The sequence below is a fragment of the Lepidochelys kempii genome, chromosome 10 (genome assembly GCF_965140265.1).
Source record: "Lepidochelys kempii isolate rLepKem1 chromosome 10, rLepKem1.hap2, whole genome shotgun sequence".
NCBI classification, from domain to species: domain Eukaryota; kingdom Metazoa; phylum Chordata; order Testudines; family Cheloniidae; genus Lepidochelys; species Lepidochelys kempii.
Window position 1 is genome coordinate 64,474,845 of NC_133265.1, and position 17,015 is coordinate 64,491,859.

General features: G+C 37.7%; 1 protein-coding gene and 1 long non-coding RNA gene across 27 annotated transcripts in view; one reads left to right on the forward strand and one right to left on the reverse strand.

The window, feature by feature from the left end:
- Positions 1-12,358, forward strand: part of SEMA6D (semaphorin 6D) — a 281,482-nt gene extending 269,124 nt beyond the window's left edge. For 18 of the 26 annotated variants that reach the window (XM_073303918.1, XM_073303922.1, XM_073303916.1 and 15 more), the window contains 10 exons: positions 627-844; positions 957-1,088; positions 1,310-1,465; positions 1,555-1,728; positions 2,551-2,691; positions 2,789-2,866; positions 3,725-3,816; positions 4,162-4,218; positions 6,071-6,238; positions 8,723-12,358. In XM_073303918.1, the coding sequence (XP_073160019.1) occupies positions 627-844; positions 957-1,088; positions 1,310-1,465; positions 1,555-1,728; positions 2,551-2,691; positions 2,789-2,866; positions 3,725-3,816; positions 4,162-4,218; positions 6,071-6,238; positions 8,723-10,026 (2,520 nt within the window). In that variant the 3' untranslated portion in view covers positions 10,027-12,358. The remainder of the gene's footprint in view (positions 1-626; positions 845-956; positions 1,089-1,309; positions 1,466-1,554; positions 1,729-2,550; positions 2,692-2,788; positions 2,867-3,724; positions 3,817-4,161; positions 4,219-6,070; positions 6,239-8,722) is intronic. The other 8 variants (XM_073303935.1, XM_073303940.1, XM_073303936.1 and 5 more) reach the window with 8 other exon arrangements.
- LOC140894955 (uncharacterized) overlaps positions 1-17,015 on the reverse strand; it is a 228,234-nt gene that overhangs the window by 31,249 nt on the left and 179,970 nt on the right. The gene's annotated exons all lie outside the window — the stretch shown is intronic.

Genomic DNA, 17,015 nt, shown 5'->3' on the forward strand with positions numbered 1-17,015 from the left:
GACAATAGCCTCAGCAACAAATATAGTTTACATCATATTGTATTAATGGTATAAAGTTGATACAGTTTTTTCATCCTTATAATTGTCAGGTATCTTGAGCCTTAAAGCTTTTTGCATTTGCCCTGTCTTGTTAACAAAGTTCTCCACAGGTATCTTTTAGCGTTGTCATTTCCTTAACTCAGAAAATTAGCAGATATTCTGTTTTTGCCTACTGTTAAAGAAAGGGGGGGAGGGGGTCAAAAGGTGGCTCCCTAATGCCTCTAGATAATGAATATCTTTGTCATACTAATATAGCATATGATACTTCTGCTTCACCATGGAAAGATATTCTGTAGTAAATTACTAAACCATTTACACATGGTTATTTAAAGACTTTAAATCTTACTAACAATATGATTTTGAAAAAAGGTGGAGGGAAGGCTGGGAGTGTTGTGTTGGCTCAGTGATGCATTAAAATGCTTATGCACTGGCAGCTAAACGTTGTTTGCTTTCTTCCTTTCTGTACAGACTCAGAAAAGCAGTTATAGAGCTGCAATGTTCCTGTTAACAAAATTATCCTTGGAAAATGGGGGTATTTTTCATAGCATTTCATAAACCAATCTCTTTGCCTTTTGTCCCCTGTACAGGCTGTGTATTCCCGTGTGGCACGCATATGTAAAAATGACATGGGTGGCTCCCAAAGAGTGCTGGAAAAACACTGGACTTCATTCCTAAAAGCTCGGCTCAACTGTTCTGTTCCCGGGGATTCATTTTTCTACTTTGATGTTCTGCAGTCGATCACAGACATAATAGAAATCAATGGAGTCCCTACTGTTGTCGGTGTATTCACCACACAGCTTAACAGGTGAGAGATGAGCAACCTAACATCAAAAGAAGCTCTCCAGTTCCCTGTTAGAACTAAGATTGTTGCAAGAATCCAGACTACAATAGCACCAGTTTTTTTTTTAATTTTACAGCATCCCTGGTTCAGCAGTGTGTGCTTTCAGCATGGATGACATTGAGAAAGTATTCAAAGGAAGATTTAAAGAACAAAAGACTCCAGACTCTGTTTGGACAGCTGTACCCGAAGACAAAGTACCAAAGCCAAGGTAAAAGATTCTTGCTCATGACACAATAATATTATTCCTGTAAACTGCTATCTTTAAATCAATGACACATTGGAGAATCTAGTCATGTAAAACTGAAGAAGTGGCTTTCACTTGGACCATAAGTATTCTCATCTGCAGCCTGCTCTGCTCTTTCAGGATGCTTCTTACCCTGTCTCATTACCTAAAATATTGAGAGAGAAAACATGTTGCTTTCCTTTCAGACCTGGTTGCTGTGCAAAACATGGTCTAGCAGAGGCTTACAAAACCTCCATTGATTTCCCGGATGAAACCTTATCCTTCATCAAATCCCATCCATTGATGGATTCTGCAGTTCCATCAGTCATCGAGGAGCCCTGGTTCACAAAGACACGGGTCAGGTATGGCATCTTTGTGAAGTCAGTCACATCTGTACATTAAAAAAAGAAATATTCTTTTGAATAACTATGTGTGTTTCGGTTTTTGGTAGATATAGGTTGACTGCAGTTGCTGTAGACCATTCCGCTGGACCCTACCAAAACTACACAGTCATATTTGTTGGCTCTGAAGCAGGAGTGGTACTTAAGATCTTGGCAAAGACCAGATCTTTTTCTTTGAATGACAGCGTATTACTGGAAGAGATTGATGCTTATAATCATGCAAAGTAGGTATTATTTTACAAGAACTGCTCTCCAGAATACCAAAAATATTCCAGAGTGTTTCTCACTAGTCATTTTCTTCTCGTGGCCTAACAAGTAGTGGTGTTTTTTCTTAATTTTTTTTTTTTTGTAAACACTTTCTCACCAAGATCCTTACTCTGTTTGTCATTTCCCACTGTTTATGGAGCAGATATGCTGCTGAATAACCTGAAAATTTTAGTACATAACATTTTGTGGGTAGCAGAGAGCATTTTAATTCCATGTCTGTTAAGTCATTGATGCAATTTCTTCTAGATACCAAACACCATACACTGTTACCTTAGCTAAGGAATTCCTTTAAAGAATTTCAAAGTGTTCAGTGATAAATAAAATAATCACTAATGAAATAAAGATTGTTTGTTCTGTAAGCAGAGAATTTGGGTAGGGCCATGTGAAGTGTTCCGTTTAAAATCCAAATGGACCCAGCACAGATTTTGAGAGTCTTCTCTATGACAGGTGTATGAGACACAGTGAGATCACAAAGCTAGTGAGTTTGGAGTTTTCCAACCTGAATCACAGACCTGCAGAGCTGGGGCCAAAAAACAGCTCTGGTAATGCTTAGGTTGTATGGGGATCACCCTAAAAGTAGATTAAATTACACAGATGTGTAAGCATTTCTACAGCATTCATCATTGCAATGTCCAAGCAATAGTAATTGTTGAGCATACAGTTTTCAGTTCCTACACAGCTGTAATTGACTGACAAATCAAAAATGTTTCCAGTGTGAGCTTTACACAAGATACTCTAGTTTATATCAATAACTGTTTCAAATGACTTTTACCAAACAGGTGTAATGCAGAGATTGAAGAAGACAGAAAAGTCATTTCCCTTCAGTTGGATAAAGAACACCATGCTATATTTGTGGCATTCTCCAGTTGTGTTATTAGAATTCCCCTCAGTCGCTGTGAGCATCATGGATCATGTAAAAAGTAAGCCTACATTCCTCAACTCTCCGATAAATTAAAGGCACAGAAATCTCTGGTGTTGGATGAAAGACATTATTTTCTCCGGTTTGATCTTGTACAGGTCTTGTATTGCTTCACGAGACCCCTATTGTGGCTGGCTAGACCAGGGGGCATGCGGAAGAGTGAAACCTGGCATGTTGTAAGTGTTATTTTTAAAGTCAGCCCAGTGTATCTACAGTAGGTTATATATGTGCATGCACTCATTCACTAAATCTCCTTTTTTTAATGCTCTAAAAATAAAACGTTTCTCTTAGTATATGTAAAAAACCAGAATGCTAAATTCTGGTCCAATTCTATAGTCTTTACTTAGGGAAGACTTTGATCTCAATGTGTGTTTTACCTGCGTAAGGACAATCAGACCTATAGGGAGGGCTACCTGGAGCATGACGCAGACCAAATTAATCAGTTTAGCAAAGAGATTACAATATTCTAGTTACTCACTCCCAGGAGACTACAACAATCAATCTATTTTCACGGGCTCATAACTACATGGGGAAAAGTCTCCTACAGCCTAAGTTTTCTCTGTTTGTCTCAACTTTTTGGACTGTTTGAGTGAAATTTGCTCACTTGATTTTTACAACGGTGAAAAAAATATTTTTTTTTAGCAGAAAACTTGTAAGACTTTTCCACAGCCAATCTATACCTTTCCAATGGCATTTTGCAGAATCCAGCTCATGGAGCACATTGCATTAGCAATATTACCCTTAGATAGGCATGCACAACTCCAGTTAATATAGTTGGAGTTGCATGGATCTACCAGCAAACAAGAATGGTTGCACTATACATAAATTTATTAGTGTGAGAACTTGATTTATTTCTTGGTGTAAGTGCTTAAAAATTTAAAGCCTTCACATAATTTTTATATTTAATATACAGTCTTTCTGCTATCATCTACTGTACAACTCCCCTTTCCCATAAGTTTGCTGAACAAATGTGTGTCTGGTTTATGCTTTCAGAAGAAAATCATTCTTTTCCTTATTAATGCTATTAATTGCAGGTTCTCTTTGTTTGTTTCATACAACCACAGCACTGGAGGATATGAGCAAGATGTAGAATACGGCAATACAGGACAGCTTGGGGACTGCCATGGTAAGACACAGTCACTGCTGCTAATTTATAATGTGTCAACAGTAGTTTGTGGATGTTAAATTTATGATGAGCTGTTCAGTGACACCTTGCACGCTCCATCTAGTGTTACCACGAACAGTCACAAAGCTAAGCTGCTCCGGCGGGGGGTGGCAGAGATGTTTTACCTCTCCCCCTCTCCTTCCCTCACTTCGCTATTGACTCCAGAGAGCTCTAAGGTACTGAACAATTTCCCTTTTTTGGTAACAGATCGTATTTCCTTTTTTATTTTCAGTTACTCAGGTTTTAAAATCTTTTGCTTTCTTTTGGTTACTTTTCACTGATTACTTGTTCCTTTAATTCTTTTAGAAATTTTGCCTACTACAACTACACCAGATTACAAAATATTTGGCGACCCAACATCTGGTTAGTTTTTTTTAATTTTTTTGAATTAATGACCTTTTCTTTCCTTCAGTTCAGCATTTTCAGCCCTTTTTTCCCTTCCTTTTGCGCAGGTGGCAAGCCTTCATTTTTGTGCTTTTACTCATGTCCCCACTGATAGTAAAGCTAGCTGGACTCTTGTGGCTCAGCTCTTCACCTTGTGTAGCCGCATGTTAACAGCTCATTATTTATTGAGATACATCCTTTATTAAAGAGCCTGATTAACATAGATGACATCTTCACTGCACGGAAGTCCACTCAGCTTTACTCCCCACCCCCCATACATTTGTGAATGCCCCTCTTGGTCATCTCTAATAGATGGATGGCAAAAATCTCATCATCTTCCTTTTTTTTCCTCCCCCTTCTCCCCCCTCACCACCAATCTTATCAAGCAAATACACATTTTCTAAAATGTGTATTTCTATGTTTCTATGTTTTGGAAATGTTTAAATACTTATGCTAATGTTAATCATTTAATCTCATCAAGGGCATAGCAGAACACGGGCTATAGCAAACCAATGCTGGACTAGAGACCTTTGGTGCAGTGTTGTCCTAGGGCCTTCATATCCTTTACTCCTTTCAACATTTTTTTACAGCATTTTCATTGCAAATCCCCATTTTCCAGGAATATAGGAGCCAATGTTGCTCTGTTGAACTCAATAGTAAAACCTTTATCGATTTCAAAAGGAGCACTTCATCAAGCCCTTATTTTCCAGGGTTCAGTCCAGAATGAAACTTGGTCTCTGGGTTTCAGCCCTAGGGGACATTCCTGTTGGCCAAATCTGAAGGAAATCTGTTGGGCTGTTTAAGTTATGGGAATGCAACAACAGTGTGGTTTCTGATGGTATTTGCACGTCTGTATCTCAACAAGGGGGCTGTGTTTGATAAACAAACACACACTTTGCAGATTTATGTACCCATAATATAATTTAGGGCATAAATTTGGGGGGAGGGGGGAATGACAGCCATATTATTTGAACGTGCTGCCTTACTTGCATGAAAGTTTACTTCATCGATTCAACTTTCAGTTGGATTTTTTAGACTGCACACATAATGAACCTGATTTTTGCGCCCTGAATTAACATATATGTGAGTGGTTACTTTTCTCAGGCAAATCCCCAGTTGCAGGCACACGTGGCCATAAATCTGTCTAGTCCTGTGCAAACCAATCAGGGATGTGCACCTGAAAAGTAGGCTCAGTGTAGACTATTAGGTTCAATAGGTTTGCTGCTCATGGGCATTACCACAGAGGCCAGAATGACTTTATACACTCAATTCATTACTAAGAAGGCTTTAGCAGCATAGTTCCTTAGGAACCATTACAATATAAGAGGTAAAAATATGTGTCTTATCTCCCAACGGTGCCTAACTACATCAGTTCCTGGTGATTGTAACAGTTCTAACAGAGCTGATCTGGTCTCTCAGGAATATTTACTATTTTGGCCTCTTACAAGGTCACTAATAAACATCTTTTTCAGAGATTTTTAAAAGACAGTGAAATACATTGAAACAGCTTGTCTAAAAGTAAACAATACAGCAATAAAGTAGAATAAGTTGTGCTTTCCCCCTCCTTCAGTTGCTTACGATAACTTCCACACTTCCTTCCATTTGACTTTCTTGGCTTTTGAATAATAGTTGTAATGTTATTTAATGTATAATTTGTATTTTTAATCTGATTTTCGGCACCCCTATGTACTTCTGTGAAGTGTAGATCATATATGGCCCTGACATGTAACTCCCATTAAATGCCTTCTCCAGCTATAATTTAGAAATACCACAAAACAGTGAGGAAAGCCTGTTTGTAATACACATTAATAAAAATCTGTTTGCACCACAGACATGGAGTTATCCTCAGCTTCTATTACCACAATGGCAAGTATCCCAGTTATATCACCTAAAGTGATTGGTTCCTGGAAACCTAAAGTGACTGGCTCTCGGAAATTTGTAGTTCAAGATGACCCAAACACTTCTGATTATTCTGATCCATTATCAGGTGTCCCAAAGGGTAAGGCCTTACCAGGGAATACATTACAGCTGAATGGAAACCTGATAGGGTACAATTAGAATTTTGAAAATGCTGGGACTGTTATGTTTATAATATTTCCTGTGAATATACAGAAGGTGCAATCATGGTTCTCTTGCCCATTTGGCGCGTGTAGGCAAAGTGATGTTCATCGTTTGCAAAACTCCAGCTGATGTCAGCAGGAATTCTGGATGCATAGCAAATGTAAATTCAAGTCTTACAAGTAACCTGCCCATCAGGTGGTTGGTTACTAGAGCTGGGTGAAATTTTTCACCTGAAACTTTTGCTAAAAGAAGCAGATTCAGGTCACCTGAAATATTTTACAAATGCACATTGATTTTTTGTTGTGGTTAAATAAAACAAAAAATCTGAAAAAAGCAAAACTTTTGTTTCAACATTTTTGAAATGAAACATTTTGATTTTTCAATTTGAAACACCTTTGTGCTGCAAAATTTACTTCAAGTGTATTTTTAAAAGGTTTTTAAAGTGTTTTAAAATGCTCAAATTAAACAAAACTTTTTGCTCAATGTAAAACAAAACTTTTTCTTTTACTTTTGGTTTACCAAAAATGTTGACAAATTTTCATTTCAGTTTGACCCAAAACAATTTTTAGAATGGCCAGTGAACCGAAAAATCTGTTATTTCCCCCTGTCTATGGGTTACAGAACAGCAGTAGTTCTAGAGCTTGAATGAGACTGCTGGTCCTCTCAGCCAAACAGACTGAGAGGGCCTTGGTTTATTAGCTAATGTTTAAAGACAAATTCAAAAGTGCAAAGGAACAGCCCATGTGTATGTGGACAAAACTGCTCAGATGAGGTCCAATGTTGTATTCGTTGAACACCCAAAACTCTCATTCAGTTCAGTGGGTTTGCAAGGAACACAGGGTCAGGTTTGATATTCAATCCTCTGCAATTATACTTTGGAGAGAGGAGCTGGGCGCTTGCACTCAGATAGCTGTGTAGAGTCTCCCAATACACACACTCTGCTTTTCTGAAAACTAAAAAAACATGTGAAGTCTGATTTTATAGATTACATACAATTCATCTTCTGTTGCCTTTCCTCCTTTCAATCACGTGAAACATTGCATAGGCTGTTACAGAAACAAAGGTTTCAGATTGGCAAAAAAGTATTACAATCAACAACAGCCAAAACTTCATGAGAGACTTTTATTGGTACATACATTATCCTGGTGACAGACATGTTTGCACAATTCTGTATTTAATGAAAGTCACAAGCGAAGGGAAGAGCCTCAGTTCTACAAGTCACCAAAATATATCAGGTTTCCTATCAGCCATTATAGCAGTGCATTTGTAATTTTAATTTGTTTCAGTTTTATTTGCTTTAAGTCAATACATTTTTGTCCTAATTTGCTCTTGTTTCTTATTCACATTCTGTGACATTTCTATTAGTGAACCTTTCCTCCTCTTCCCTTTCCTCTTCTGCACAACACCCATTAAAACCTATAACCCTGAACATTAACACTGTTCAAAGGCCTTGCCTCTAACAAAAATCAGTATATTCCTATAATCTCAACTCTTTATTTTAACTTCTCCTGGTATAGTTAACGGAATTACCTTTAAAATCTAACATTGTCTTAATTGCAAGATGTCTGTGGTTGCTTTAAAAGCAAAAACCCAAAAAACTAAGAGACACTGTGATAATATGTGAATTACAAACTAATCCAATATTCATTCTTCTTTTAGATTTTTAACAAACTCTAATACTTTTTATTAACCATGTATCTTAAATGATATGGAGTTTGGAATGCTCATTACTGAGTAAATAAGAAAAAACAGTAAAATACCTGTATAAAATAGTGTAATCTTGAATTGTAAAAAATATAAGTAAATAATCATACAGAGTATGGTACTCTAAAGATAGCAGAATATGAATGTATTAGTTCATGTGTTTTGCACAGTATTAACATGTTTATAACACCACAATATGTACATTATTCAGTTTTACATAACATTTGCATAATCCTCTCTCTTTTGATTTATGAGTTGGGCAGGAACTTGAGAGAAAAATTCCTCCATGAGTTATTAATTGCAGTCTGGCAGAGTAGCACCTTTTAACCCTAATTTTCCAGCAGAAATTGTTAATAACATACAAACCACTATTTGTGAGCCTTAAAGGATATTTGGGGACAAGGATAGACACTAGACCAGTACAGTATATAACTAAATGTAATTTGGGTAATGGAACACCAGCAAGCTTTTCTCATTTGCAAATGAAATGCAGAGTCTACATTTGTGCTGCTCAATACTAGCATAGTAACTTTTATTTTAAAACTTTACACTCTGCAGTGTGATGGAGGGTAGAATCCAGACAAATTACGTTAATACTAGTCTAGCTTAAACAGTCATCTAATTATATATCCTTGTCCTTCACCCAGGCTGGCAACCTTTGTTTTGGACTGTGTGTGTCACCTATGTTATTTTAATGTATCATATATGTTTGTTGCAGGTGTAAGGTGGGAAGTACAGTCAGGAGATTCCAACCAAATGGTACACATGAACGTCCTGATCACTTGTGTATTTGCTGCTTTTGTCCTGGGAGCCTTCCTTGCAGGAGTGGCAGTTTACTGTTACCGAGATATATTTGTACGGAAATCTAGAAAAATACACAAAGATGCAGAATCAGCTCAGTCCTGTACAGACTCCAGTGGAAGTTTTGCTAAACTGAATGGGTTATTTGATAGTCCTGTCAAGGAATATCAGCAAAACATTGACTCGCCTAAACTGTACACAAATCTGTTGAGTAGCAGAAAAGAACTGCCACCGAATGGTGATACAAAATCCATGATAATGGACCACAGAGGCCAGCCTCCAGAATTAGCTGCACTTCCTACTCCAGAATCCACCCCAGTACTGCAGCAAAAGACACTGCAGGTGATGAAGAGTCAGTCAGACAAGGCACATAGCAACCTCAATGCTTCAAGAAAAGAAACCCCTCTAAAAAGCCCTCAATTTTTTCCTTCTAGTCCCCCACCCCATTCTCCGTTAAGTCATGGACATATTCCCAGTGCTATTGTTCTTCCCAATGCTACCCATGACTACAACACATCTTTCTCAAATTCTAACGCACATAAAGCAGACAAAAAGATGCAAAATATTGATCACCCACTTACAAAACCGTCAAGCAAAAGAGACCACAGGCGATCTGTTGATTCCAGGAATACCCTGAACGATTTTCTGAAACATTTAAACGAAACTCCTAATAATCCCAAATCAATTATGGGAGACATTCAAGTGGCTCACCAGACTTTAATGCTGGATCCAATGGGAAATATGTCTGAGATTCCACCTAAAGTTCCTAACAGGGAGGCATCTTTATACTCCCCTCCATCTACGCTTCCAAGAAATAGTCCAACAAAACGGGTGGACGTCCCTACTACCCCAGCAGTACCAATGACTTCTTTAGACAGACAAAGGGGCTATCACAAAAATTCTTCACAAAGGCATTCAATATCTGCCCTTCCTAAAAACTTAAACTCACCAAATGGTGTTTTGTTATCCAGACAGCCTAGTATTACCCGTGGGGGATACATGCCTCCTGCTACAGGCACAAAGATGGACTACATGCAAGGAACACCGGTCAGCGTTCACCTACAGCCTTCTTTATCCAGACAAAGCAGTTACACAAGCAATGGAACCCTTCCTCGCACAGGGATAAAGAGGACACCATCCATAAAACCTGACGTGCCACCAAAACCCTCATTCGTTCCTCAAACAACTTCAGTCAGACCACTGAACAAATACAGCTACTAGGACTTGTATATTTTATTAGAGTGTGGTATTGACCTGTCCAGGTTGTGGGATGATGTTGTGGGAGAGACATAAGATGGAGACTTGCTTGTAATTAAAGAGAACAAAGTGGCCAAAGAAACTGTCTTTACTTCAGCAACATCTGTGTCTTGCCACACATTGCTACAGCAAGACTTGCTAAAATAAACAAAGGAAGGTGCTGGTCATTACATTTCTTTTGTTTGGAGCTAAGGAGACATGTAGCACAATGGGAATGGGGGCTACTTTACTGTTCTAACTAGCTGATAAAGTACTTGGAAAAACCTGTAAGCAATTACTTGAAAATGGGTTCCATTTTAGACTGCCGTTATGCGTGGTCTTCCCATTAAATGTGAACATTTTAGTATGTATGCATTCACCTTGCCTCTTGCACAAATGTCAGAAAATGGTAATGTCTCAATGAATATCTGGGTTAATAAGCAATTTGCTGAAATTCAGTCTCTGGCCCAACAGTAGCACTGTTTGTTTCCATGTTTGGCATTTTGTTTATGCCACAGATAAAGCTCTGTGTGTGTGTGTATGTGCGTGTGTATTGTACACACTAGATTGTATGTAGATTGCCATCACATCTTTTCTGCTGTGGAATTGTTTACATTGATCATTATTGAACAAATAAATGACTCTCTTCCTTCTGCAGTTCATTGGGTTCAGTTTGGAGACAGCTAGAGAGGAACTGTGCATCTCAGTCAGTGTTCCAGATTATATACATTGCTGAATTAGTAATCCAATGAAAGAATACAAGTGTGTTAATTCTAAAATAACTTTATTATGCTGCTATCGATTCAGATCTGTACATTTCAAATCTAGTGTTTTGGGGTGGGATGTGGGGAGTCTCACTGTACTTCCACAGTTCCTCCATTCAGTACCTGGCCACTGTGAATTTGAGCCCCTGTAGTTTTCATTGAAGGCAGCTAATAATGTAGAACACACTAGGCAATGCCTGTGTAATAAAGTTACCTTTTTGTTGCATTTAATAACATCCTACACTCTGATAGACCTTTGTCAATCTCAAGGAAGAAGCGCTAATTGGCCTGGCAGAAGCCGTCTGTGAAAACTCAACTGTAGTGCAATCAATTTGTTTATGTTGTGTAATGTAAGTATTTTCTCCAAAGTCATGCAGGTAATGACGATATTCTGTAAATATTATGTGTGAGTTTACCTGAATTTGTGCATTTTGTGCCTTATTCACGCGAATGATAGAAGTACTAAGAATCTGTCAGGTGTCCTCCATATAGCACATATTTCCTCAATGCCAGTTGTAATTCTTTTAACAAACACCCAAAAAAAGATAAAAAGCAAGAGTAATTAGTGGTAAATAAAGGCAGTCTGCAATTCAAGAAGACAGCAATATTAAATCACCTTGCCATGATAAGCATTCCACTGATCAGTTATAATGTGAAATCAAATAAGGTTTCTAGGGTAATGGAACACCTGCTAAAGTTGTGTAAGTCATTTGCTAGGTTTTACAGTATCCACTTGCAGCTGATGTTCAACACAGATGGCTGTTTTAGCTTGCAAACTACACACTACCACATTGTTTATTGAACATAACCGTAGAAATGACCATGGCAGAGGAATACTCAATTAGTAGGACAGATAACTTCAGTCGGTTTCTGAGACAATGAAGATTTATATTACATATCGGAGGAGGAGAAAAGGTTAGTCTGAAAACTAGATAACTGTTACAGAACATAGAATAAAGAATAGAAATTATTCTTTTTTTATTTTCCTCTTTGCTTTAAGGCTGTTTTTGGCAAGGAACTTTTATTTCCTGAGACCTCTGGATCCAAAATCCTGTGATCTCTTTTCTTAAACATTTCAATCTCGCAACTAAAACACTACAGATTAATAACAATTAAAAAGCAAAATTTACTCAGTCAGCAAATGACAAAAACTGATTTGAATTCACTTCACAAATATTAATACAGACTTGTGTGAAACCGAAACATAAATGTATGTGAACCTGATATGAACCCTGATAACTTTCTGTAACATTGTGCTGCCTTGTAGATGGTAATGTGAGTTCTATCAGTATTTATGTTGAAATTTCTAACATTCATCCTAGTCATTCTGTTAATTTAATAATACAAAAGATGCTTTATCCATTTGTGCAAAGGTAAACGCAGATTGTATCTTTTTTAATGGTACGGCATAAAAAGTAACCCTAAAAATGAAGCTGCTCTACACCACAGAGTACTTTAACATGTATAGATATCTTGTAAACTTGTATTGTGGATGTGTAAATAATACGTTCTTTGGGTTTTTAACACTGCATGTAAAGTCAAAATAAAATATTCGAATCTACTGAATGTCTGACTTTTTTGTTATTGACTATATTTATAAAATGTATTGTCCTTTTGATTGAAAAGACAGAAAAACTCTGCTTGCTTTTAATAGCTTCATTAAGAAACCACAGACACATCCCCTCATCAGCAGTATTGGGTATCATGCAGATTGCAAAAGACCGATCGCCTGGCACACAGGTGTACTTCCGTTTTCATAACAGTCTAATGCTGACATGAAGGCTCTTGAGAGCCTTGTGCAGACAACTGTTAGACTCCTGAGTTAAAAATAAAACATCAAAACAACTGGCGTATAGAGGGAAAATGTAATACTGTGTCAGATTAGTCCATATGATTCATCACACAGATGCATTTTAATTTATAAAACACGCAACACTCCCCTCTGAAATCTGTACTGTAACTTGATTTCAGGCTTACAGTTGGCAGATTTGCTTCCTGTAAATCTCTCTAGTGTCTAGTAACCCTTCTGTGTTCCATCCCTTACACAAATACAGCACACTATTAAGATGGACAGTTTTCCTCTCCATAATATAGATAATTAATGTTCACAATTTCCAGCAAAGCTATTTTGAAACTTAAATTTAATCAAGTATTGGCACTTCCCTAAGTAACCAATGCTTAAAAAGTACAGTTTTTGCTGCTGTTTGGATTTGGAACTAGTAATAAAGCATAGCAGAACTATATACAATGCACGTACTTTAAACCATACAGTTGAGTATAGTCAATATGTGCCAACATCGTGGTTAATTTAAAAATAAGCCCAGCAATTTCATAAAGCAAATGTTCAACATTCTTTTAACAAAATTTGCTTTTAAGTGATAAACAAAAATGGTTTACTATGATTTTCTTTTCAAATCATCAATAACCTGAAATTACTTGACAAGTTATACCAAGAGTGTGGCACCTAAAAGTAGTTTTACTAAAAGCATTTTTAAACACATTTTTGGCTAAAAAAAATACAGGATGAAAGCCTGATAACCAACGTATGTATTCTAGACCTAAAACAAATTTAGATTTATGGACTGTTTTATCTGATGCACATTTAAAATCTGTATTTAATATATAACTTCATTTTCCTCGTTTGCTCAAAGTAACTACATTTTTCCATTGTAAAAATAACTACGCACAAGACAAAAATGACAGTAAATATATTCAAACTTGTTCCTTATGTTTTGAAATTGAATAATTCTCAGACAATAACGGTATAAGATTACAAAGAATTATTGACTCAGCACGTAAAATACATTCAGTTCCACACAGTGGGATGTTTTTGTTCCCAAAATAGTTTTGTTTATTCTATCCCCAAGCCTTCCATCACCATATTCCACATATTTTTTTATATTGAACCTTTCCACATTTCCCAGAGTAATATTTCACTTGGTAGTATATTATACAGTATTTCATCAATATAGACACTCTGTCCTAGATGCCATAACTGACAAAACCCACCATACAAGCCTGTGAAAATGCTTTAATTCAGCACCAAAATTAGAAAATTGGGATACAAGAAAAGGATCCTTTCAAAACTTCATCATTAAAGGAAAAAGTTCCACTTCAAAAGAGAATCCAGCACATCAGAGCCAGATCAAAGTATACTGCAGCTGCAGATTCAGTTACTTTGTCTTTTAGCAGCAAAGACAAAGCAGTTGTAGGTTCTCTATCCTGGAAGGGAATTGAATAACCAGGAGGGGTTAGCTTGACCTTGAATTGTTGGGGTTTTTTGTTTTTGGGGGGAGGGGAGGGAGGTTAAGTGTCTAGAGTGCAATTTGACTTGAAATAAAAATTATACATGTAGGTATTGAAGCTGAAAGGCAAAAGATGTTTTGCTCAGAAAGTGAACTAGGTGGATTTGGCACTGACTGAGGGAAGCATGTGTCCAAGCATTAAAAGTTTACTCTGGGGGCTCAGTGCAGAGGAGAGGCCCAGCAAGTTTATCCATCTTCCCTCATATGGGAGCAACCAGGAAAGAAAAAGGGTCCTGCTCTCCTTTATGTCCCTCTTTCCCAATAAAAGAAAAACGTAGGTTTTTTAAAAAAAAATCAAATGCAGAAAATAAGGCTGCGTTCACATGACAATGGGATGGTTGGAAGAGAGAGACAATTTGTGAAAATACCAAGTAACTACATTAAGCAAAATTTGGTGCAATTTTAAGGCTGTCAGAAAATTACGTCTTGTTAAAAACCATTCACATAATGTGGTTTAGAGTTAGGGCAGGTGATGGGGAGTCAGGACTCGTCTGTCCTAATCCCATATTTGCCACTGATTCACTCTGCAACCTTGGGCAAGTGGCCTTAATCAGCTTAACGTTTACATAATGCTTTGAGATGCTCAGATCAAAGTATTATATTGAGTATGTCAAGTTTCCGTATTTGAATCAAGTTTTCCCTTTATGGAGTTTTACCTTTTCCTTCACCTCCCATTCTGGGCCCTGCAGGCCTTATTTACTTCTTGCAAGTAAATAAAGGGAAAAGGAAATCCCACTGAAGGGCACTATCCTTGGGAAGGTTAGGGGGACCTGGGAGGGATATGCAGTAGTTTCCCAAGTATATGCAAATTACATCGGATGGAAAAATATTTTTAAATTAATCAAGACCCACTAGCCTCGTAAACACAGCATCTGGTGTTCAACTGGCATGTGAACTGTAAGTATAAGAGGTATTGCCAGAAGAGCAACCGAGTTTGTTGCGCAGTTCAAAATTAATATTAAAAAAAGGAAGCAAGAAAACAAAAAGTCTAAAACCCCTTGAACTGCTTTTTGTTAGCTTTCACTTTACTAGGTGAATTTTTACTCTAAAAAATTGCGAACACCTGCCAGCTTGGGGGGGCCAAAGTCTATTTTCACTGTCTGCCACACATTGCTGCCTGCATACAAACGCCTTTGTGAATTTTTTGAAACATACTGCATTGTGCTTCCACACATCTGAAATTATAATCTGTCCTGAACCATATACTGATGGATGTTTCTGCTCTGCCTGAAATGAAATTTATTGGAAGCTATGATTTTACTAGTACTTTCTGAATTCATACGATGACCTGATTTATGGCCTGATTGCTTGCTTTTTCCTACAGTCAGACATGCTTTGTGAACTCTTTCTTGAAATGGGAAGCGGATCCACATAATTGTGCTATCCAGCTAACGTAGCTCAACAAAACATACATGCTATTGTCTGCAGCCCTCCAGGTGTAGTCAGAGAAACCCCTAGGCTCCTATGGTGGTACTGAATTTTTCCCAACAGATGGGCACATCTGCTCCTGACGCAAGCCATGGAGAACTGTATATATTTTTCAGAGTAGCAGCCGTGTTAGTCTGTATTCGCAAAAAGAAAAGGAGTACTTTTACACCTTAGAGACTAACAAATATATGTGAGCACAAGCTTTTGTGAGCTACAGCTCACTTCATCGGATGCGCACGAAAGCTTATGCTCAAATATATTTGTTAGTCTCTAAGGTGCCACAAGTCCTCCTTTTCTTTTTGTACATATTTTATTGCTCCATCTTGTGTAATACTTTGAGGAGGAGAAGGCGAAGAAAAAAAATTTTCCTGGCTATTGTCAGAAATGGCCCTATCGCTCAGCAAGGAGACAGGTTTAATGTGGGGGTAGGGGGGGGAGTATTTAAACAGCAAGAATACTGCACATTCTTACGATCCCAATCCTGCAAAAGGAACGGCTGTATGAAGGGTCACACTCGTGCAGGGGTTCTCAAACTATGGGTCGGGACCCCTTAAGGGGTCGTGAGGTTATTACATGGGAAGGTCGTGAGCTGTTGGCCTCCACCTCAAACCCCACTTTGCATCCAGCATTTATAATGGTGTTAAATATATAAAAAAGTGTTTTTACTTTATAAGGGAGGGTCACACTCAGAGGCTTGCTATTTGAAAGGGGTCACCAGGACACAAGTTTGAGACCACTGCACTAGTGGATCGTTTTGTAGGATCAGGCTTAAAAGCATTAAAGGGTTTAAAACCATCTCCAGAATTTCAGTTTAACCATGGTCAGAAACAGGACACCAAACTAAACTGATCATTGTTCTGTTCCTGTACCTGCATGGCAAGTCTTAAAGCACGTACAACCTCTGATAGAAATGGAACAATCACCTGACAAGACAAGTAGGATGGGTTTTGTTTTCAAGTGGGTCACTTGGACCACACTCATTTCCCAACTCTAACTCACAGTACTGATCACATATGGTAAAATTATTGAGAGTAAACCTGAGTGCGTGAGTCACAACCACCAATATATTAGATGAATGTAACTTCCCCTTCTGTGCATGAAATAGCCAGGAGATCATGATTTCCTCAAAATTACTTGTTGCGCAAATGTATTCAAGGAATAGCTTCACCTTTTTTGTTAAGGGTTGACTGACTATTTTAAATTCAAGTTATGTTGTGTAATAATGAACAGTCAAATTAGTCACATGGTACTGTAGCTGTTCCATGATTGGGTGAATTTACAAGCACTTCCATCTGTGAGAATTGTTTTTGTGAGACATTTGCATTCACAGAGAATATGGCTGTAAGTTTGCATAACTTTTAAATTCACTATGAAAGCACATAATATGAGAAACCAGATCTACTGAATTGACAACTTGGGCCCCAATCCCACATGCACGTAACTTTATACACATGAACTCAGTGAGATTACTCAGGCA